Source organism: Vicugna pacos, chromosome 33 (genome assembly GCF_048564905.1).
Source record: "Vicugna pacos chromosome 33, VicPac4, whole genome shotgun sequence".
NCBI classification, from domain to species: domain Eukaryota; kingdom Metazoa; phylum Chordata; class Mammalia; order Artiodactyla; family Camelidae; genus Vicugna; species Vicugna pacos.
In genome coordinates, this window is record NC_133019.1 from 6,337,786 (window position 1) to 6,361,341 (window position 23,556).

The window sequence follows — 23,556 nt, forward strand, 5'->3', positions numbered from 1 at the left end:
TCTGGTCAGTGCATCTGCCACCCAGCTGCATTCAGTGTTGACTTATGACGGTGCACAGCTATTTACTTCTCTGGAGATTTTCCCTCTGCCAAACGGGAGCTGCCTAGCCCAGATGCTAAGCTCCCAACTACAGCATGGACCTCAGCCAGCAAACGGCCGACTCCTTCCATCAAGTTGGGACCAAGTCTGTGGTACAGTTTTTGTGCCAGAGCTTTTCCATGGGATCTGAATAAAGCCAGTCTTTAGACGAGACCATGTTATTGCTAACTTTTCCCCTGACCTCCCTTTCTTTCTTTATTCCCTCCTCTACATTTTAAGCTGAGAAGACCAAGTGTTTTCCACCGTCCTAGGACATGGAACTCTAAAACAAGATGAGGCTGTCAGAAAATGAAGTTACACTGTGAGACCTCTGAGGGATAGGTTATGTAGCGTGTAAATTAACTCCCCATGAATGAGGAGAGTCTTTTTTATTGGGCTTTATTACAGCCTAGATAAAATTGCTCTAATCTTGGACAGTATTTTCTTTTGGTTTACCCCATCTTGGGATATTCTTCCTAGTTTCATTTCCCAACTTGGACAAATGAACAGAATAAGACCTAGGGGAAAATTTCTTTACCCACATGGATAGCACATCAAATATCACTCTTCCAATATGCATAAGATCTTTTTCATATGTGCACATAGTCATACAGGAACTTTTTCTTCACATATCATTTCAAAGGCAGTAATTTGCTTACTAATCTAAGTGTGAATTTGGAGTTGACTGGTAAGGAATTCATAAAACCTTAAGCATTAAATCAAAATGATTTTCACATGTATTAAGGATTTAAGTGTAATAAAACCCTAACTTTTTAATATTGTTGTGACTATTGTTACTTGACCTCTTACTGTATGCTAGATACGTGTTTAGTACTTTTCATACGTAAACTCATTTAATCTTCACAACTTCCTATGAAATCGCTTGTATTGTAAAACAATTTAATAGATGAAAAACCTGAAGAACAGATTGTTTGCCCAGATACTAATTGGGTAACTTGACAAATATCACACAACTTTCCAGTTATTACTGATGCATAAAAAAATGACCGTGTTCACTAGTATTGTGGGTCAAGAATTCAGAAAGTAGATAGTAGGGATGGCTTGTGTCTGCTCCATGATGTCTGTGACCTCAACAGCTTGGAAGTGATTGAAGCCTGGAGGAGACTGAAGAGATGGAGACGGGAAACACTTGAAGGTGTCTTCACTTACATGTCTTTGCAGTTGACACTCGTATAAGTTGTGGCATCACCTGGAGCTGTTGGTCAGAACACCTACTAATGGGCTCCATGTGACTTGGCCTCTTTACAGCATGGAGGCCTGACTTCTTACACAGCTGCTTAGGGCTCTAAAGGCAAGTGTATATTCTAACAAGGTGCAAGTTGCATCATATTTTATGGCCAAGCCTTGGAAGTCATGCCTCATCACTTCTGCTACATTCTATTGGTTACCAGTGAGTGGCCAGGTTCCACTTTTGACTGGAGAGTAGCAAAGCTACAGAAGAGCTTGTGGTACAGGAGGTATTGTTGCAGCCAACTTTGGAAAATACAATCTGTTACAACTAGTTAATAGCAGAGTTGGAATTGGATCCATTCTCCATGCAATCCCAAAGCTCCCTCTCATTCTACGCTCACTATTATATTAAAGATAGTTAGAAATATTCATATAACCTAGCGATAGAGGAAGCTATTCTAATCATGACATTAATCGCAAAATAGAACAAGATGGATAGATTTGACCACATACAAAAGTAAATGTTTTTTGCATGATAAATCAAAACCATAAAACACCCACACATAATATAAAGATCATTATATTCCTATAGCTGTTGTATCTTTAGTTGAATACTAAAGACAGTAAAGCTCTCTGAAGATCTGTTACCATTTTTCTATTGTTACCAAAGAAAGGGCTGTGGAAATAGGGGGGAAAAAAGAATTTCCCGTCAATTTCGATGACAGCCTATGGCAATATTCTATGCATGCAGAGAAGTCACTTTATTTTGATTTCTTGACAAGCTTACTATGTGGTTCATGGATCGTCTGTGTCAGAGTATGGAGACAGGAACACAGAATGTACACTGACTCACTCAAGGAATGAGTATCTTAGTCAGCATCTGCTAATTACATGCTGTTTCCTGTTGGGCTTCTCATTGCTCTGAAGGGAAGCTAGACCTTAGAGAAGACTCTTTGGACATTGCTGATGGTTCATAAACAGATAACAGATGTACCTAGATGAGACAGATCAGCAAAACTGAAGACAGACTGATCGTGTTTTGAGCTGGTTGCTTTGGGTGAAAATAGTCAATACATTAAATGAATAAAAGGAGGAAAGGCTGAAATTCCAAATAATTAAACACTTATTTATCTAGCAACTTGGATAGTAGTTTTTCTCTTTAAAAATATGTTTCTGAGATTGTGGCTGGCAGAATTCGAAGACTCCCCATCCTCTGGTACACACATCCTAAATAATACTCTTCCCTTGAGTGTGGGCAGGACCTGGAACATGACAGGATATCACTTCTGTGATTAGGTTACTAATAAGTTGACGTCAAGTTAATCAAAATGGAAAAAAAAAGGGACAACGGGGAAAATATTTGTAATAAATTTAGCAGATAAATGGTTCGTGCCTCAATAAACCAAAAACTCTTTCATATAAATGAGAACAAGATGAGCTCTTCAATTAAAAAATAAACAAAGACAACAACAGATAATTCACAGAAGAAATACAAATTTCTGGTGCACATGAAATCATGTCCAATGTCATTTGTAATGTCAGAAATGCAAATTAAGACAAGAAACCACTTAACTTTTGATTATTACATTGCTAAAGATGAAACGATTATACACTGCCAGTGAGAATATAAATCCTTTTCAGGAAGCAAGTGAAAAAATATGAAAATTCTTTAAAAACTGGCATAGATTTGGATCCAAATTTCTACCACAAAAATTTAATTTTGTGATTAGACAAAGGTAGAAAAGGCAAGGTAAAAAATACTACATGTGAGGAAACAAGCTTCATGGCAGAGTTGCTAATAAAAGTAAAAGAGCAGAAACAATCAGGATTGCCTGAATCAAACATGGTCCATCCACACGACGAAATCCCATGCATCTCTAGAAGTGACATCATGGCAATGCAAATTTACTAATTTGAAAACATGCTAAAACATGTTCAGTGGAAGAAAAAGGTTTTCAAATAGTATACATAGTTTGGTCCCATTTTTCTTTAAAATGTATTAATTATCTATTAGTCTATCTACCTTTCTTTCTCTCTCTCGCAATCAACATTTTTATTCACCAAATTTTAACATGCAATTTTTTTAAAAGCATTTTGTTCTCAGAAAAAAAAAAGATAAGTTAACACTTCTCAACACATTCTATGAGGCCAATATTATCCTGATATCAAAACCAAACAAAAGTATCACAAGAAAAAATACATAGATATAGATAGGTAGGTAGGTAGGTAGATAGATGATAGGTATGATGCAAAAATCCTCAGAAACTACAAGCAAACTGAAATCAACAACATATAAAAAGGAGTGTATGTATGCTATGAGTTGAATTTATCCCAGGAATACAAGGTTAATTTGACATTTAAAAAAAAAATCAAACAATGTAGTGCACCGCATTGATAGAGTAAAGGAAAAAAAACCTTACGAACATCTCAATAGATGCAGGAGAAGCACTGAAAAAAATTAACCCCTTTTCATGATAAAAGTACCCACTAAACTAAAAATAGAAGAGATGATTCTGAATCTGAAAAAAGGACACCTAGAAAAACCTACAGCTGACACACACAAGCTGAAAGACTAAGTACTTCCCACCTAAACTCAGGAACAAAACAAGGATTTCTGTTCTCACCACTTCGACTTAACGTTGTACTGGAGGTTGTAGCTAGACAATGAGGCTGGTAAAAGAAATAAGCATCCAGATTAGAAAAGAAGAAGTAAGTTTATCTCTATTTGCAGATGAAATAACCTTGTATATAGAACATCCTAAGGAATCCACAGAATACAAGATCAATTGTGTTTCTCTATAATAAGAATAAACAATCCGAAAATGAAATTAGAAAACAATTCAGTTTATAGTAACCTCAAAAAGAACAAAATACCTAGGAATAAATTTAACGAAAGAAATAGAATTGTGCAATATTGTGATTTATAATGTAATAGGGAAGAACAAATCTGACTCCGTATTAGATCTGTTCCTTTAGCGCTAAACCCTGTGCTCTGTTTCCTGAGCTAAGTCATGCTGCTTCTGCATCTTTTGTGAAAGAATGTTGCCTATAGCCTGAAAGATACAGGACAGCCCAGTCTCAAGGCTCTGACCTTTAAGGGTGTAACACTTTTCCATTCATATAGAAATACAAAGTTGTAGGACAGAGAATAACATTCGTCTTGTTGGAGGTTTACAGGAACATCATGACCTGATCTAGGTGGACAGCTGCAAGAACAAATGATTCTGTCACTAAGAAATTTGCAACAACCAACAGCACCCCCTCCCCTTTTTAGTATAAAAGGAGCCTGAATTCTGACTTGGGTAAGGTGGTTCTCCAGGACATTAATCTGCTATCTTCTCCATCTACTGGCTTTCCGAATAAAGTTGTTATTCCTTGCCCCAACACCTCATCTCCTGATTTACTGTTGTTGTGCAGCAAGCAGAATGAGTTTGGACTTGGTAACAATAAGAAATATATATATTTGGTCACTCAGATGACCAAAATATGTTTCTAATATATTTTTGGTCTTCCTCCAGTTTCTGACTTACAGCCCTCCAACCCGTTCGAATTTCCTAAGTGTTGAGAGTGATAAAAGGTGGTTTTTGTTATGTTAATAAGGCGACTTTTGGGAAAGCACCTAAGAATGAGGTTGGTTCCCAAAGGAGCTAACCATGTGATTAGAGGGTTGGAACTTCCAGTCCTACCCCTTGACCTCTGGAGAGGGGAGGGGTGCTGAAGTTTCAACCAATCACCAATGGCCAATTATTTAATCAATCGTGCCTAAGTAATAAAACCTCCAATAAAAACAGGGTTTTTTTTCTTTTTTGGATCCTTTGGAAAGGACAGGGTTCAAAGAGCTTCTGTGAACATATGGTTGAGAGAGTGGTGCATTTGAGAGCATGGAATCTCCATGCCCTTTCCCCATACCTTGCCTTATGCATCAATTTCATCCGACTTTTCCTGAGTTACATCCTTTTATGATAAACTGGTGATCTAGTAGTTAAAAATGTTTCTCTGACATGGATGCTCCTAGAGAATGTCATTCTAAGTGAAGTAAGCCAGAAAGAGAAAGAAAAATACCATATGAGATCGCTCATACGTGGAATCTAAAAAACAAAAACAAACAAACAAACAAAAACAAAGCATAAATACAGGACAGAAATAGACTCATGGACAGAGAATACAGACTTGTGGTTACCAGGGGGGTAGAGGGTGGGAAGGGATAGACTGGGATTTCAAAATTGTAGAATAGATAAACAAGATTACACTGTATAGCACAGGGAAATATACACAAAATGTTATGATAAATCACAGAGAAAAAAATGTGACAATGAGTGTGTATATGTCCATGAATGACTGAAAAATTGTGAACACTGGAATTTGACACAACATTGTAAAATGATTATAAATCAATAAAAAAAAAAATGTTTCTCTGAGTTCTGTGAGCCATTCCAGCAAATCAGCCGAACTCAAGGAGGGTGTTCCAGGGAATCTCTGATTGATAGCCAGTCACTCAGAAGCATAGGTAACAACCTGGGTTTGCAGCTAGCATATGAAGTGGAGGGTGGTGTTGTAGGACTGAGCCCTTCACTTGTGACATCTGAAACTATCTCTATCTCTATCTCTGAGTAGATAGTGTCAGAATTGACTTGAATTCTCAGACATCCTGTTGACGTTCCAAGAATTACTGTTGGTGTGGGGGACCTCTCTCACACACACACACTCACACATTGGAATTGGTGACCAGAACCTTAAAATTTGTATACTTAAAATGACAAAACATTGAAAGAAATTAAAGCCTTAAATAAACGAAGAGGCATGCCATGTACACGGATCAGAAAACAACATCGTTAAGATGGCAGCACTCCCAAAGTGATCTGCAGATCCGATGCAGCCTCTTTCAAAATCCAATCTGTTTTCTTGTTTGTTTGTTTTACAGAAATTAACAAGCTGATCCTAAAATTCATGTGGAAATGCAAGGCTACGAAAACAATCTTGGAAAAGAAGAGTCAAGTTGGAAGGCCCACATTTCCTGAATTCAAAACTTTACTACAGAGTTATAGTAATCAAGACAACGTGGCACTGGGATAAAGATGGACATTCAGATCAGTGGAATAGAGGGAGAGTTCAGAAATAAACGGATACATCTATGATTTATTTATTTTCAACAACAGTACCAAGACTATCCAGTGGGGAAAAGAATACACTTTTCAACAGTTTTTTTGGTGGGGTCATCACCCCACAATTTTACTTCTTCTTTTCCATTTTTTTTTAAATTGAAGTACAGCTGATTTACAATATTGTGTTAGTCACTTGTGTACAGCATGGTGATTCAGTTACACACACACACACACACACACATCTATTCTTTTTCATTATAGGTTAATAAAAGATATTGAATATAGTTCCCTGTGCTTTGCAGTAGAAGCTCATTGTTTATCTGTTTTATATATAGGAGTATCTGCAAATCCCAAACTCCTAACTTGTCCCCTCCCTCACTTTCCCTCTCTCATAACCGTAAGTTTGTTTTCTATGTCTGAGTCTGTTTCTGTTTTGTAAATAAGTGTGTTTGTATTATTATTCTTTTCAGTTTATTATTTATTATTTAATTATTTTATTTGGGGGGTAGGTAATCAGGTTTATTTATTTTTAGAGGGGGTACTGAGGATTGAACCCAGGACCTCGAGCATGCTAAGCATGCTCTCTACCGCTTCCACATGTAAGTGATATCATGTGGCACTTGTCTTTCTCTTTCTGGCTCACTTAGTATGATCATCTCTTGGTTCATCCATGTTGCTGCAAATGACATTATTTCATTCTTTTTTTTATAGCTGAGTAGTATTTCTTTGCTTGGAGGCAGACCCCTGGGACCTCTATCCATGAATTCCTGTCTGTGTCCCACACATTCCAAATGCAAGACTTACAAAGCTGGTCTCTATGCGAGCCACTTCCCTGACACTGGCATGTAAGTCTTAAATCCCAGGCAGGCTTCTGGGATTCCTAGTTTCTGTGGGACTTTGCCCATGAATAATGTTTTCTCTGCTATCCAGAGAAAGGAGATATTTTTTTTAAATTGATGACAGTATTTTTCTTACCCATTTTCCCTCTCTCCCACCATCATCTGATGATTCAGGATACAGCTCACTCTAGAGCTCCAGCCTTGGGAATCTTTCTCCAGATTGTGCACACACTCATGTTTTGTGTAGACCAATAGATAGAAATACAACCATGTGAAGAGGTGCTCAGGAAGGAGATTCAACACCAACATTAGTATCTTATGACAGATGTAACAGAATGAAATGCAGCATCTGGGTGGCCTGAGTCTAAGTAGGTGGAAACAGACAGGATGTACCGTCTCTTGGGAACGTTGTCAAGAGGATTCAGGCGGTTTGATCTGAAATTTATGATTCTGTGATTTTAGTGGGATGCCTGAGGGCAAGTGATGGGAATAAAAACAGCCGGAACTCCCTCCTGGGACCTTCTCAAGAATGGGCCCCACAATGCTCCGGCTGCTTCTGCTGGGCATAGTCACAGTGCTCTTCATGAAGGAGGGTAAGGCTTGGGGAGGGTGGGAATAGGTGGGTGAATGGGTGGGCAGAGAATGTGGGGGGAGGAAGTGAGGGATTTCATGACCTGACTCTCGTGTCCGGAGCAGAGTGGCTCAAGGAGAATTTTCTTCTTCTCTTCACAGGAGACAGAGTCCTGACAGCAAAATGTATGGTGTAGTCCGTTGGCAGTTCTTGGATAAATAATGTCACAATGAGAGGGGCCATTTTTGAGTTCTTTGTACATGCTCTCTCTACCCTCTCTGACTCCACGCTCCTCACCCACTGTTCTAGGGTCTTCTTTCAGCCCCCAGCCTTGGGTGAGAGGGGGTCCTTGACTTGAAGGGAGTAATGACCCCGAGAGAAACTGGGAGAGGTGTCAGCATCCTTCTTGTGCATTTTGCACCACCTGAGTACAAATGCTCACAAGTGGGAGCAGATTCCTGAAGCAGAAACCCTCTCCCCTGAGCTCTGCTTTAAAGCTTTCCTCTCTTTCTTCAGATATTCGATTTTGCCATAAATGTAATAATTTTAATGGAATGGAATGTCGCAGTCACATGAAAAGTTGTTGGAAGTTTAACGTGATGGCAGGTAACAGGAGCTGTACCACAGACCACTTTTACTATTATGATCGCTTTCTAGGTAAGTGGGACTTAGAGAGAGACATAAAATACTACCAGTAGTGCCCACCATCCCTGGAGTCAAGGTGTGGAGGGAGACTGGGACCAGGGGAGGGAGGAAGTGGGGTTCCCCACCCACAGGCCTGGGGTGGAGGTTTCGTGGGTGGCCAAAGTCTTTTGCCTGGTGCTGTCTAGAGACACACAGATGAGATGCAGACACAGCCTTTGGGCTCATTCCTGTGTATAGAAAACTGCGGAGGATCTGGAGAGAAGTATTGCTAGGAAGATGGTGAGGTTAATCGAGGTAATCACATTTGCTTTTCTCTTCTCTTTAGGGAAATATCTGTACCGTTATACAGTACTGTCTTGCAGGGCTTGTGAAGAGGGAATGCTCCAAGTATTTCATGACTTACTGAGAGAAACACATTGCTGTACTCATGAAAACAGGTGTAATGATGGAAACAGTTTAGAAGAAAAGACAAAGATATTTGGACTAGACGGAAAAGAAAGTATATATGATACTGAGAAGATTAGCTATAAATAAAATGATTAATATTGAAAATGATCTCCCAGTAATTTTTGCCCTTTCCTTACCGAAAGGCAACATTATCTCCATTTTCTCAAAACCCAGAGCCTACTACTCTATTCCAGGAGATCCACCTACGGAAGGTCTTCTTGTGATACTGCTTCCATTCACAGGAAGGTGCAAAGCCACAGGCCACAAACCCCAGCTCTGCCTTCTGCTTGGATACCCCGTCTTTGCCAGGTGACACCTCCTGGCAAAATTTACTTGCCCTTAAGTTCTGATGCTAAACCTGGCTAAATTCAGAGTTCTAAAGTTTCTGGCAAAGTATTTTACTGACAGAGTTTCTGAGAGAAGATCAGGGGAAAGCAGACTGGATACAAATTAAGGACAAGAAATCAAAGGAGATTTTTTAAGTATTCAGGAAGAGAGTAGTAGAGATATGTGGTGGGGGCAGGAAGAGCTTGTATTAAGCAGGGGCTCGAGAAAGTCAATGTAAAATCAGAAAACACTAACTTCTGTGAGAGGAACAGTCAGTACACAAGACATGAGTGGCTGCCAATATTTTTCAAGAACTGTACCAGCCAAGCTACTCCTGACCATGCAGCACTAGGTCACCATGTTTCTAATCTTCTTATCATATTCTCATGGCCAAAGCCAAGTACATCAGGATGGGCACTTGGCTGAGTGTTGGCCAATTACCCTGTCTCCTGGCGTGTAAGGAATCTTCTACCGCCCAGTGCTCAAAAAAATTTAAATATTACCTTTTATTCAGTGCACTCATTGATAGACAGCTGGGTGCTTCTTCATCTACTGGCACAGACTTGCAACAGAAAATGCTAAAGAGGTAAGTTTCAGGCCTTCAAATTAGTTTTCCTCAAAAAAATAGTAAGGTGTGAAATGATGAAAATTAGTCACAAATTATTATTCACTCGCTTTAGGTTAAAAAAAATTTAACCTAAACATATAAATGTTTCTCTATGTTAGAATCTACAGACATTATTATTATTTTATTTTTTAGCTATATATTTATATAGACATATATTATTATTCCAGGTTTTGTAGTATTCCCTCTGATATCCACGCTTATGATTGGTTACTAGTTTCCACCACATTTTATTTATCCAAATAGAAAAAATTTTAATATACAAAATGATTTAAAAATATTTTCATTATACGTATGCTGGATTCCCCCCAGATTGTATCATGTCAGAATGGACATTATTCTTTAACATCTATAGAAACAGAAACATGGTAAATTCCTCCATTCGTGATTGGTTAGTTTATATGTAAAATAGAGATGCTGACAGTAGGTTCCAAATACGAAATGAGTTGTAGAGGAATTCTTGTGGCTAGTGACTACAATGGTCTAAACAACTCAAAACTAGAAACTAAGACGAAGCTTCAAATTAATGAAGAGGCACAACATGAAGAAGGTAACTGGTAGTTGGAAGAGTAGCAGATACACACTGAGTGATACAGACAGATGGAAACTGACTGCCACACATTTATAGCTAAGCTTGAAGTGAAGATTCATAAACTACTGTGGCCAAGCCTCTAGAGTTTCATCATATCTAGACTGGCCCTCTAGGTCCGGTCCTCCCGAGCCTGCCCTTTATGTTTCCTGTCTTGGATTTCCATTCGGTTCTGACTCCCATATTGCTCCATGTTACAATACCCTGTCACCCTCTAATTTTCCTGGTCCAACTGACGTGCAGTTCCATTCTTTACATTTTACAGAACAAGCAAACAAAAAGCAAGTGGAAGCAGAGGGAACAATGAGGGAGGCCAGATCCTAAGCAAGTACACTAGTTTGGATTCAGGTCCAGAATTCTCTTCCAGGCCAAAGACCCCTTGGTTGGTGGTGGACCTAAGCTGGCAAAATTGATCAAAGAAGACAAATCAATTGTACAGAACTTTAAATCTGGAGGGTTAGAAGTATTTGGAAAAACAGAGTTCTTTTGTACCAATGTGTGTAAAATCATAGCTTTCCAACAGAAATGTGTTTATTATTGAAAAGTTGTCAGAAAATCACATCTCAAAACACTTGTTTGCGAACTTTATACAAGTAGTGATTGTACTGGAATCCAGGAATCCGGCTTTACAACCTCAGCAGGTTCTAACTAGAGACAGTATACGATCTGGGGCTTCTTCTTTGACCTCACGTTTTAATGCACTGGGCTCTAACACAACTGCTGAATGTTTCAAAATGTGCCCTGTGAGTATTCAACATGTGTGTGTGTGGATTGCCTGATTTATGCTCATAAGGTGCTGCTCATGGTGACAAAGGAAAACTGGAAAAACAAAATTTATTTGTACTCTTTCAGTCACATTTATTCTACTCTAGACTCACTGGGGCAGGGAAACCTCCCCACTGGCCCACAGGCAGAGGTAACAGCCCCCAGGAAGGATGTTAAGAGCTGCAACTGGAAAGAGGCTGTGAGTCAGGAGGCTGAAGGTGTTTGCTGTGGGGTTCTTGGGTTGATTTTAGAGCTTTGCTTAGAACTACCTGGGTAGCACCATGGTCTTTCAGTTGGGAGCTGGAGGGAACAGGATAGTTAATGACCCTTCACAAATTTACTCATATAAAAGGTAGACCAACTGGGATAGCAATGGAAACAACAACCAATTCGACAGAGACACAAAAAAGCACACAAAAACTCGTAAGAGAACACTCTGAACAATCACATGCCAATAAACTGGAAAACCTAGAAGAAATGGGCAAATTTCTAGAAACATACAGCCTGCCATGACTAAATCAAGAAGAAACAGACAACCTCAACATGTGGCTCACTAGAAGTGAAACTGAATTTGTAATTTAAATAAAACTCCCAGGAAATAAACGTTCAGGGCCAGAAGCCTTCACAGGAGAAGTCTACCATACACATAAAGAAGAACTTATACTTAGCCATCTGAAACTATTCCAGAAAAATTGAAGAGGAGAGAACACTGCCAAATTCATTTTATGATGCTTCATTACCCTGATAGCAAAACCAGGCAAAGACACAGCAAAAAGGAAAATGACAGGTCAAGATCTTTGATAAAGATAGATATAAAAAATCCTCAACAAAATGTTAGCAAACCAACCAACAATATATAAAAAGGATCATACACCATGATCAAGTTGGATTTATCCATGGTCACAAGGATAGTTTAACTTTCATAAATCAATCAATGTGATACACTACATTAATGGAAGGAAGGCTAAAAATCACATGATCATCTCAACAGATGCAGAAAAAAGCATTTGACAAAATTCAACATCCATTCACAATATAAATTCTCAAAAAGTGGGTATAGAGGGAATATATCTCAACATAATAAAGACCATTTATGACAACATCATACTCAACAGTGACAAGGTGGAAGACTTCCAGCTAACTTTAGGAACAAGACAAGGATGCTCACTCTCACCACTTCTATGTAACATAATATTGGAAGTCCTAACCAGAGCACTCAGCCAAAAAAAGAAGTAAGAGATTTCTAAATTGGAAGGGAAGAGATAAAAGTGTCAAGATTTGTAGATGATATGATTGATACTTTATAGAGAGAACCCTAAAGTCTCCACCCCAAAACAATTAGAACTAATATATGAATTCAGCAAAGTTGCAGATATAAGATTAATATACAGAAATTTGTTGCATTTCTATATACTAATAATGAAATATCAGAAAGAGAAAGTTTAAAAATCCCATTTAAAATTGCATCAAAAAGGATAAAGTACCTAGTAATAAACTTAACCAAGGAAGTAAAATACCTACACTCTGAAAACTATAAAACATTGATGAAAGATATTGAAGATGATACAAAGAAATGGAAGGATATCCCATGTTCTTGGATTAGAAGAATCAATATTTTAAAATGACCATACTGCCAAGCAATCTACAGATTTAATGCAATCCCTATCAAAATACCCAGGACATTTTCACAGAACTAGAACAAAAAAAATTGTTAAATTTTATGGAAACACAAAAGATCCTGAATAGCCAAAACAATCTTGAGAAAGAAGAACAAAACTGGAGAATTAGGCTCCCTGACTTCAGACTATACTACAAAACTACAGTAATCAAAAATAGCATGGTACTGGCACAAAAAACAGACCTATAGATCAATGGAACAGGATAAACAAATGGGACCTAATTAAAAATACAAGCTTTTGCACAGCAAAGGAAACTGTAAACAAAACAAAAAGAAAGAAAAATACTTAGGAGAAAATATTTGCAAATGATGTGATTGACAAGGGCTTACTTTTCAGAATATGCAAGCAGCTCATACAACTTAACAAAAAAACAAACAACCCAATCCAAAAAATGGGCAGAAGACCTAAACAAGCAAATCTCCAAAGAAGACTTACAAATGGCCAATAGGTACATGGAAAAATTCTCAATATCACTGATTATCAGAGAAATGCAAATCAGAACTACAATGAGGTGCCACTTCACACCAGTCGGAATGGCCAGCATGAAAAAGTCCACAAACAATAAGTGTTGGAGAGGCTGTGGAGAAAAGGGAACCCTCCTACACTGTTGGTGGGAATGTAGTTTGGTGCAGCCATTATGGAAAACAGTATGGAGATTCCTTAAAAAATCAATAATAGATATACCATATGATCTAGCAATCCCACTCCTGGGCATATATCCGGAGGGAACTCTAATTTGAAAAGATACATGCACCTCAATGTTCATAGCAGCACTATTTACAATAGGCAAGACATGGAAGCAACCTAGATGTCCATCAACAGATGACTGGATAAAGAAGTATGGTATATTTATACAATGGAATACTACTCAGCCATTAAAAAGAGCAAACTAACGCCCTTTGCTACAACATAGATGGAACTGGAGATCATCATTCTAAGTGAAGTAAACCAGAAGGAGAAAGAAAAACACAGTATGATACCACCTAAATGTGGAATCTGAAAAAAAGACACAAATGGACTTGTTTACAAAACAGAAACAGACTCACAGACATAGAAAACAAGCTTATGGTTACCCAGGGGGAAAGCAGGTGGGAAAGGATAAGTTGAAAGCCTGAAATTTGCAGATACACACCACTACATATAAAATAAATAAACAAGTCTCTACTGTATAGCACAGGAAACTATATTCAATATCCTGTAATAACCTATAATGAAAAAGAATATGAAAAAGAATATATGCATGTATCTGTCTGACTGAGACATTATGCTGCACATCAGAAATTGACACAACATTGTAATCTGACTATACTTCGATAAAAAAAAAAGACCAGAAGGGAATAAATGGAATCAAATTCCTATACTCTTGTGTTGCTAATAAGGTGGTAAATGTACTAATTTAAGGTAGACTGTAAACAGGTAAGTATGCATAACTATTAAAAAATTATTAAAGAATGTATAATTTAAAAGCTAATAGAGAAGATAAAATGAAAAATACTAGATTAATCAAAAGAACCTCAGAAAGATAAAAATGGGGAAAATATTCTATAGTTGCATAAAACACAAAATTATCTTTTGCCACACAGCAGGTTTGGATAAGTAAGCACACTGAGAACATTCACAAGGTATCATTCTTACTCTTCTATCCAGGGGGAGAAAGTTGTAAAAAAAATTTTTTTTGTTATCCTTTTTCCTTACCAAATGATTCTTTTAAGAATCTTGACTTCAAAGAGTGTTGCACTCTTCCACGAAAAGGGCTATCTTAGTTCACAATCTGCTATGCCAGAAATAACACTGAGACAAGACTTTTGCTGAATTTATACAGTGTTTTAAGTTTCTTTGTTAAGACACTTGAAGGATTTTGGCATTTATTCTCTCTCCCTTTATGCTTTTCCTGCTCTTTCTTACTGGGAAGTACTTAAAGGTTTGTTATCTTTGATAGTCTAACTTCTGTTTTACTTCTGTTCAACTTACGTTTTTCCTTATTTCTCAGGTTTGTATTCTGTAACCCATTCTATTTTATGGTCATATTTTCTATGTCTTCTTTCTTATGATATTCTCAGAGAGTTCCTCATTCTGATCTTCCAACTGCCTAATTCCTTGCTCATCTTTTTTCTTTTTTAATACATCTAATATTTCATCTATTATGGGGTTTTCTGATTTGTTATACTTTATACCAAATATTCCCACCTGCTTCTTTTTTTTTATTATTTTGTTTCAGCTTGCATGTTTAGTTAACTCTTTAAATATATCTTCATTCTTGTCTGAGATACCATGAGGACAGGAATCATGACTACTATATCCTAAGGTCTACTAGTGCCTGAAACATGGGAATTTTAAAAGAAATGTTTGTTGAAGAAATTAAGGAGGGGTTTGGAGAGGAGAGAAAGAAGAAAACACAATATGGGTATGGAGGAAGTGTAAATTTCTTTACGATATTTTTGTAATATTAATTAATCACCCCTTTCAGATCTCATCCTACCAGTTGGTTAGGAATCAGTCTCAATTCTTGTGAGAGTACATTTTCCAACTTCTGTTTTCCCCAGGCTTCTGGAACTGAACAAGTGGAAGACCTGAGTGTGTGTGAGATGGAGGGGTGGGGAAAGGCATCTGGTCATGGGGACAACTCTCCACAGAGGCTGCTGTCGAGATGTCTAGTGGCCAGACCCACGTGACTCCCTCAGACCCCACAGAGCTCAGCTTCCTCCATGCAGTGCTTCAGGTATGGGAATATTTATCTGGCTGCTCTGGTCTCATCCCCTTGGAAACATCCTACAGCTTTTGCCTGTTTAAGGGTTGACGACTTCCTGTGAGTTTCCCAGGGAAGTAGAGTGCAAGCACTGTCTCTGGAATTCCAGAGATGCCTTTTCCTCTTCTTCTCTAACCCCCAACCCTAAAGAGAGTCTCATTCTACAAGGCAGAAAAATCCCTCTCCCTTCATGGGCCTGGTACACACTTCTTTCTACGTGCTGCCCTTCTCCTCACTCTGGGAATAGCATTCATGAACAAAATTTAACAAGACTCAAGTCTTTTTTCACATTACCCCATCCCTCCTCATAAGACCAGGGCTACATGCTTTAGTTGGAGTGAGATTAGAAGAACAGTACAGAGAGAAAAAAAAATGAAAATATTCTGCTACGGAAGGAAGCCAAGGAGCAGAGAAAATAAGTGGCCCATACTCTTCTTCCTTTCCCGAAGCAATCTGGGTACCCAGTGAAAGCACTAGGCTTTGCAACAACCTGCAGGACATGCTGATCTTGCACTCGAGGTGTTTCACCCGCTCAGGGGCCAACGCAGAGAATCTAGAAAAAGAGAGGGCTGCTTCTTACACGTGCAGAAGGCAGAGCCACGTGTTTGCAATCTGAAGTGTGGTTTTTAAGGAAATCATCGTGAAGAGCTGGTGCCAACAACATCACCCAGAGATTGGTGCCGAAGAAGGACCAGCAGTTTCTAGAGGTTTTCATTGCACAAGTCATGGCTCCTGCAGCACCTGAAGTTTACCAGGTAGATGCTCCATTTTATATTGTCCACATTAGCACAGTTCTCTAGGCAGCCCCTGAAGGTTAACCAGGGGGTACCATCGTCTGCGGAAGGGAGGAGAAACAGATCAGCAAAAAGGTTTCTGTAAAAACAAAAACAACCAAACAAACCAAAAAACTTCTTTCCGGCCCACATCGGCATATAAAAACCACCTTTGTGCAGTTCAAGGCTCAGTTATTCAGATGTGAAGAATTGGAAGATGCTGCAATATGGGGGCTTCCCAAAAGAAACGCAATAGCAGAGTAGTTAAAAAAAAAAAATTCCTGGGTGTGCGGAGGTAACGACAGCAGCAATTCAAGGACTGCCCAAGCTGGATGTTTCCACCGTGAATCTTAACACTGGTTTAAGTAAGGGACAGAAATATGACGGGATTGCTCAGCACAAAGGGTAGGAAAGCAGAGAAATCATGATGTTTAGTCTTACCCATCAAGGGTCCTTTAGCCAATATCTATTGCTGACACTGGTCCCTTTATTTCACAGTTTAAAACTACCCACAAGGAAGTCCAGGCAGGGACAAAGACAAAGAGCTGCCCTCCCCACGCCAACATCCTGCTGTTCCCCACCGGCCCTATTGTGTCTCTCCTTCCCCTTCAATTCAGTCTCCCCTGTTCATTCGGGCATCTCAAAACACTGATCCCATAGCTACAGACACCCCCCCCCCCGCCTTAGTGACCACCTCTGTCTATTTTTCATTATGGCACGTGATGGGGTAGAGATACCAGTCATCCCAGGGCCAAGACTCCCTGGGGTGAAGCAAAGTCCCCTCTTTTACTACAGCTAATACGCCCCTGTCTGCTTCCTCTGCCTCCTCCTCCTTCCCTCAACCCACAACTTACTTCTGAAAATCCTCCCAGTTGTGCAAGCCTCTTCTGGTGCTGCAGTGCACACTCCTCTGCCTCTGGAACACTTCTCTCCTGGAAACTGGAGGTGGCACATCCTACACTGAATAATTTCTACAGTTTGGGCCAGAGAGGAGGGAGACAGAAGTGAGAGCAGACCTCACACTGCCATGAAAGGGCCCACCTCCCCTTTCGAATCTGAAGTCTGCTTGGAGCCCGGAGGGCTTTGCCAAAGACTCATTAAGCGCAGTCATCTGCCTCTATTCAAATAGGCTGAGCCAAGAGAGGGACTAGAGTTTACGGCCACAGGAGTTTTAGTCCGAAAAACAGGTAGAAGGGTAAGGAAAAGAGGAGCAAAATCAAAACTGAGATCATCAGACCGTGCCCTCCTCATACTCACTGGGGATATGGTCCTCCTCAACATACAGTTCACGGGCTGTGCTGGCGAAGAGAAAGAAGACGTAGCAGCAATTTTCTCTGCGATTTACCCTTACGTAGGGCCACTGTAATCCTCCTAACACAGGGGGCCCATCCTGGACCCTTAATCTGGAGCCGCTCGAGGCCCTTCTGTCCCTCCAAAGCCTAGTCACCTGTCTCACGGAATCTCCGCGCCTCTCGCTCCTTTCAGTCCTCCCCACCTCCAGAGGCCTCTCGGACCCCCTCCCCGTCCCTTAGGGCACTGCACAGACCGCGCTTGTTCTGTACATGTGCCTCACTCCCTTCTTTTTAGCTGGCCCGTGTGGCCTTCTCACCCATGTGCTCCTGGAAGCTGACAATGGGGGACAGTGTCTCAAATTCATGAAATCACTGCACTTTGGATCTGGCCAGCTAGTACCTATGAAATCAACATACCACTTCCCCGTTCCCTTTTCCTGGCTCCTAATACACTCATCCTTAGCCAAGTCAACTCTGCTCATGTCCTTGTGTTTTGTTTTGTTGTCAAACTTAAAATCAGCACCCATCCCAGCCTCATCCTGCTGGAAGAAAGTGCTAGGTGTTGAAATTCAAGGTCTCTCTTCAATGCTCAGTGCTCCTCCTGTCCCTCATCTCTCCCCACCCAACATTCCCCTTCCCACACCACTGATCCATTTCTACTCACCTAAGTGCTCATTGTCTGAAAATGCCCCAGACAGTACTGTTGGAAAAAAAAAATACACTCTCTGCAGACCTCATTTTTCAAATCTCATCTCACAACTTCTATGAAAATCCTCTCAATTCCTTTATAATCCACCCATTTCCTTTTTAAGGGGAGAATAAGACTTTGGTGAAGGTCACAGAGACAAGACGCATTGTGGATCAAAGTCGTGGCATTAGAATGACAGCTTCTGTTATCGCATGGCTCTCATAAGAGAACCTCTGTCATGGGAACCCCAACGCATTCAAAGATCCTGGACACATCTCACCATCAACCATAGGGACTCACCTCCAAAACAGCAGAGCAGGATGGGGAGTCCTCGCAGGAGGGACTTGTCCATTTTGGAGGGAGAAAAGAGATGGCTGGAGCAGGAAGCTGCAAGGTGTCTATTTATATATTTGCCAGGTTGGGCTTCCCTAGTAAGGACTAGGGGTGGGGACATTGTGGAAGTCCTTCAAAGGTGTTTCCTGCTCCTAGGAAAACCAGGGACTCTTTCTGACAAATTGTGGGGAAGAAAGACTGCCTAGGTAAGTCCTGGAACTGATTTTTTCAGCCCTAGCACTCAGGATTTTTGATGCCATCTTCTGTGGTCTTTTCATTATATCACACTGTGGGAGACTATGAGGACAAGTCAGGGCTAGATGGGGTGGATTCAGAGCCATTTACACTGAGATGCTCATTAAAGCTGAGAGAATATATGAATATAAATAACTGGAATGCAAGAAGTCCAAAAGAAGGCTGAGCACAGAGCCTTTAAAAGGCAGTACTATAGGGAACGGGGAAGAGAGGTGGAGAGGTTAGACTCAGGCACTGACAGAGGGCAATCACGAGAATAGCTTCTACTGTCAGTCATCCTGGAACAAAGCAAACCCCAGGATAGAAGAGAGCTGAGGAGGAAACCACTTCCCGCACTTGGAGTTTCCCCGAGGTTGAGACTCAGACTTTTATTAAAAGAGAGAGGTTTGAGATGATTTCTCCTGGAGGGAGGTAAGCTGGCCCTTCCCACTTGACACATGGGGCCAGGTTTTGGGGGTAGCTCAACTCTGAGAATAACTAGGGGGGCGGCAGAATGTAAACTTCCTGTGGAGGGGACTGAGCCTGTAGATTCAAAGCACAGCCATCTCTAGTCTCATTTTAAGTTTTCTGCTAGTTTCCTTCAGTTATTCCTACACCTTCTAAAAACTGTGATGGGAGTTGCAGCTTAGTCTCTGCTGTCATTGCAAGGAATTGAGGGAAGGGTCTGTGCCCATCTTAGGGCAAAGCAATACAGGGGAGAGAAACAGCAACTAGGAGGATTGCAACAGAGCACAGTGTAGGTCCTACAGCAAAGAGGGGCAGTAGTCAAAGCCAGAGGTTGGCTGAAGAGGCAGAGACAGCAAGAGTGATGTACAGAAGAGATGTTCTCCAGAATATACTGGAGTTTGTTACTACATATCAAAAGAGCAAGCTGCCATTTCCATACAGGGAAGAAGAAGGAAGAGGGCATAACTAGTTAACTGCTTCCCTGTGGCACCTAGTACCCTGGTGAAGCTTTGAAATAACACCAGGAAGTAATCGTGTATTACTCACACACACACAGTACACCCTCACACACACACACACACAGATGATATCACTGAATTTTATTCTGCATATTCACTAGCAGATCTGTCCCTTTTCCTCCTTTCAATGCCCTGAAATTTAGCATCTTGTCTTATATCTTTACATTCCTTTCTTTGACCTTTTGAGATCTCCCCTCCCTCCTTTCCTTCTAGGAATTCCATATTTAATTCTTTGACTAATGGCAGCCCTCATGAAAGAAGAGATTTTCTTCCCCTGCCCCATCAGAGACTGTCTTCTCACCTGGATGACACTAACACTCTGATGATATTATTATACCACTTCCCTTAAAGCAGAAATTTTCTCCCCCCAGCTTTACTGATCCACCTGAATTCCTCACTTATATTTGAACCCTATCTTATTGACTTATTTTTTTCCCTGAAATTCTCACTCCCAGTCTTAGTATCCCATAATCCCTGCTTCTCTTACGTGGCTCCATTCCGTGCCTTCTCCCAGTGCCCCTAATCTTTTTTCTTACCCTCTTAGGGCACCCCCAAATACTTATTCTTGTGGCATAAATTACAGACTTATGACTTAGAAGTATTCAGGAATGAATCTCTTTTGCCTGTTGCTCCAAACCTTATTTGGAGTCTGTATGGCTCCTTAATTTATGACGCCCTCTGTCCGTCACAGAGTCCTGGAGGCACACTTAGTCCAGAAGAGTAGCCCAGGGTTTTCCTCAACTCTGAGAGTGACCAGCTAAGTATTCAATCATGTCTTTACATATATGATTAAAAGATGTTTAGATTATGGGTTAGGATTTTTGGTGTGCGTCTCTAATGGTACCATGCCAAACAATAAAAATGATGTTTCCTGAATGGAAACTCACTTTCCAGTCAGTTACCATGATTTTTAAAAAGAAACAGATTTACTCTCCACAGTGAATATAGTAAAACACCTTGAAATTCATTGGTAATTGAGGTATTTTCACATTATGACATCTTTGAATAGGTTAATGGGGCTGGGGGTGAGGACCAGGATTTGAGGAAGGAGATTTCAGCTCAGGCAGATGCCACTTGTGATGAGGAAGGTCAGTGGATGGAGACTCACAGTTACTGTTCAAATGCAGCCAATGGCCTTAGGCTCTTGTGGTCTTCCCAGTACCCATAGGATTTATACCAGTGATCTGGCAGGGAAAGAACAGTTTCTTCTAGATCAGGCTTTGAAGGAACAGCCAGATCAGAAAATCCTGTCTCTTTTATCTCAGGCAAGGAAACAGCACAGTTCCGGGTGATTGAAACTAGATGAAACTGAGAAGTTCTACCCTCCTAAGGGATGTGAAAACAGAAAAACTTCAGATAACATGTGCAGATCTAAAAAAGAACATGAAAGAAGTGTCTCTGGGGAGACTTCCTGTGTGTATTCTTTCCTACCCTGAGACTCGCCAGCCCTGAGGATTTTCTGGGAGTCTAAGAATTGGTCAGGATGTCCACAATTCCCTTGATAGTTCATATCTATGATGCTGAGGGCTGGGGAAGGTAACACAGATGTTAGAGCAACTAGGAAGGTAGGTCTAGGACTCAACAGTGAAGAAGTAACTAACAATCTATCCATCGTTCCTACTACAGCTTACAGCTCTGGTAAAATCTCTTGTACTTTCAATATGCTGTATCAACACACCTAGCTATCACCAGGAGAACTCTTTCTAAGGTGACCTCAGCTTAGGAGGAAGAAGGGATTGCTCTCTTACTTTCCATGGTAAATTCACCAGTCCATGAAGGTCATGTTCAGAGACCAGCAGTCCCAAGGTGGCATCTAGCCCTCTGTTTTGCTGAGTTTATGACTAACTTTTAAAATGTATCCCTTCAGATTATAAAAACAATTTCTCTGTGTTCAGAGAGACTGTATATGACCAGGTTACTGGAGCAAATTCTCCCTTGTTATTTCGTGTGTGTGTGTGTGTGTGTAAATGTGGGGAACAAGCTGGAAAAAAAGCTAAGTTATTTTTAAAATGCCACAAAACTTTTCCTACCACATTTAAGCTGCCTTATTCTGATTCAGAACTTTCTTGGTTGCTGTAAACCTTGCACAAAGTTGATTGTGATGAATCTTGCTCTTTTTGTCAGCGTTTCTGTGGACGGATTATCCTCCCTCCTCTGCCATTTCCACTGATGTCACTTTCAGGCCTCCTCAAAAGGTATATTTTAAAATAACGAAATAGCTCATATGTATTAATTTAGTCCCCACAATTCTTCTTGATAGATACTATTTTTTTTTTATTTTCTACTGAAAAGAAACACTGAGGATAAAGAGGTTAAAGCACACTCCCAGGGTCCAGGGTCACATGTCCAGCAAGTGGAGAATCCAGATTTAAACAATGTCATCTGAGTTCTACCTCCTGACCATGATGCTCTAATGGTCACCTGTAGAAAGAAGGTAGCTGGTTTCCTTAGACCAGGGATTATAAGAACTCGGTAAGATTTTTTAAAATCTTGTAATGTTCATGTGTTTGAAGTGATTCTCAGCAAACCCCTGAAACTGAGAAGTTAATGTAGGGACACAGAACCTAGTGGCCTACTGCATGGCCAGGCGTAAACAGAGAAATTCTCCAAAACATGAAATGGATAGTCATAGTCTGGGGAGGAGAGAAAGACAGTTGAGTCCCTGGGTCATTGTGGGGAAGCCTAGAGGGTCCTGGAAAGCTCCCCGAGTGGGGCAATGCTCTCTCCTGGTTCCTCCCTATGCAGACAGCCCCACTCAACTGGCACCCTAAGCTTCCACAATGGAGAACCTTCCTCAGTTCCCTGCAGGAGCCCTGTCCTCTCTTGCACATGCTAGGAAAACAAGTAAATGTTCCTTCTTTCAGAACTCCTCCTGCGACTCCCAGTTCCTCCTGTGTTCCCACAGCACAGCTGAGAGCCATGATATGAAAATAGTCAGCCTTATCTTTGACTCGTCTTCCTCTCATTCCACATCAAGCCAGTGACAGAGGCCACCTGTTCTGTCTTCATAAGATCATGACTATCAGTTCCTTCTCCATTCTTGCTCCCGCTGCTCTTGTTATGACCTTCATGTTGCTTACTTGGAGCTTATTCTTTTCTCAGTATGTAAGCATTTGTGGGATCAAACCCATTGCAATCGAGTCTTATGAGCACTGGTTAGAGAAGAAAGCTTTGCTTCTGATCCTTTGAGTACAGGTGGCTGTCATCACACAGCTGGGATGCTGACGCTGCTTGAAGAAATGAAGGAAGAAGGATCTAGGAGCTGGAAAGAGAGATTGTTTTGAGCACTTCAACCTGGGAGAAGACTCAGAGGAAGGAATAAAATGATGAAACTGCAGAAAGAGGTGTTGCGTAACCAAAGTCAAGAGGGGGCCCTGAGAGGAGTGCATCCCCTGATCGTGACCTGCAGCACTGGGGGAACTCAGGCTGGGTCCTGCCCTCAAAGAGGAGAAATAACGTGGGGGTCCTCTTGGGACTTTCATGTAGCTCGACAGGGCAGGAGGTGGGCTGTGGACACAGTAGTTCAGCAGTTCATAATCCTGATAAGCCTGGGAACGTAGGCCTTGGATCCAGCCTGCAGGGTTAGGAGAACAGCACATCTTCTTATTGAGGCCTTGAGCTGAGACAGTTTCTGATCATTAAAGTC

General features: G+C 40.6%; 2 protein-coding genes across 3 annotated transcripts in view; both read right to left on the reverse strand.

Moving 5' to 3' along the window:
* PATE3 (prostate and testis expressed 3) overlaps nucleotides 1–23,556 on the reverse strand; it is a 68,476-nt gene that overhangs the window by 9,721 nt on the left and 35,199 nt on the right. The window lies entirely within an intron of this gene.
* On the reverse strand, nucleotides 16,243–18,709 carry PATE1 (prostate and testis expressed 1). The gene is made up of 3 exons (XM_006209861.3): nucleotides 18,658–18,709; nucleotides 17,232–17,393; nucleotides 16,243–16,439 (listed from the first exon to the last, which is right to left on the reverse strand). Exons 1-3 carry the CDS (start codon nucleotides 18,707–18,709, stop codon nucleotides 16,306–16,308), a joined length of 348 nt encoding a protein of 115 aa, XP_006209923.1. The 3' UTR covers nucleotides 16,243–16,305.

What these genes read in the sequence shown, in the direction of transcription:
- PATE1 (XM_006209861.3), bottom strand. Translation starts at nt 18,709, where the DNA reads ATGGACAAGTCCCTCCTGCGAGGACTCCCCATCCTGCTCTGCTGTTTT. An exon ending in CCTGCTCTGCTGTTTTGGAG is followed by an intron (nt 17,394 to 18,657) that starts GTGAGTCCCTAT and finishes TGGCAGTGTGAG; the next exon opens with GTCTGCTCTCACTTCTGTCT. An exon ending in AACTGGGAGGATTTTCAGAA is followed by an intron (nt 16,440 to 17,231) that starts GTAAGTTGTGGG and finishes TCCCTTCCGCAG; the next exon opens with ACGATGGTACCCCCTGGTTA.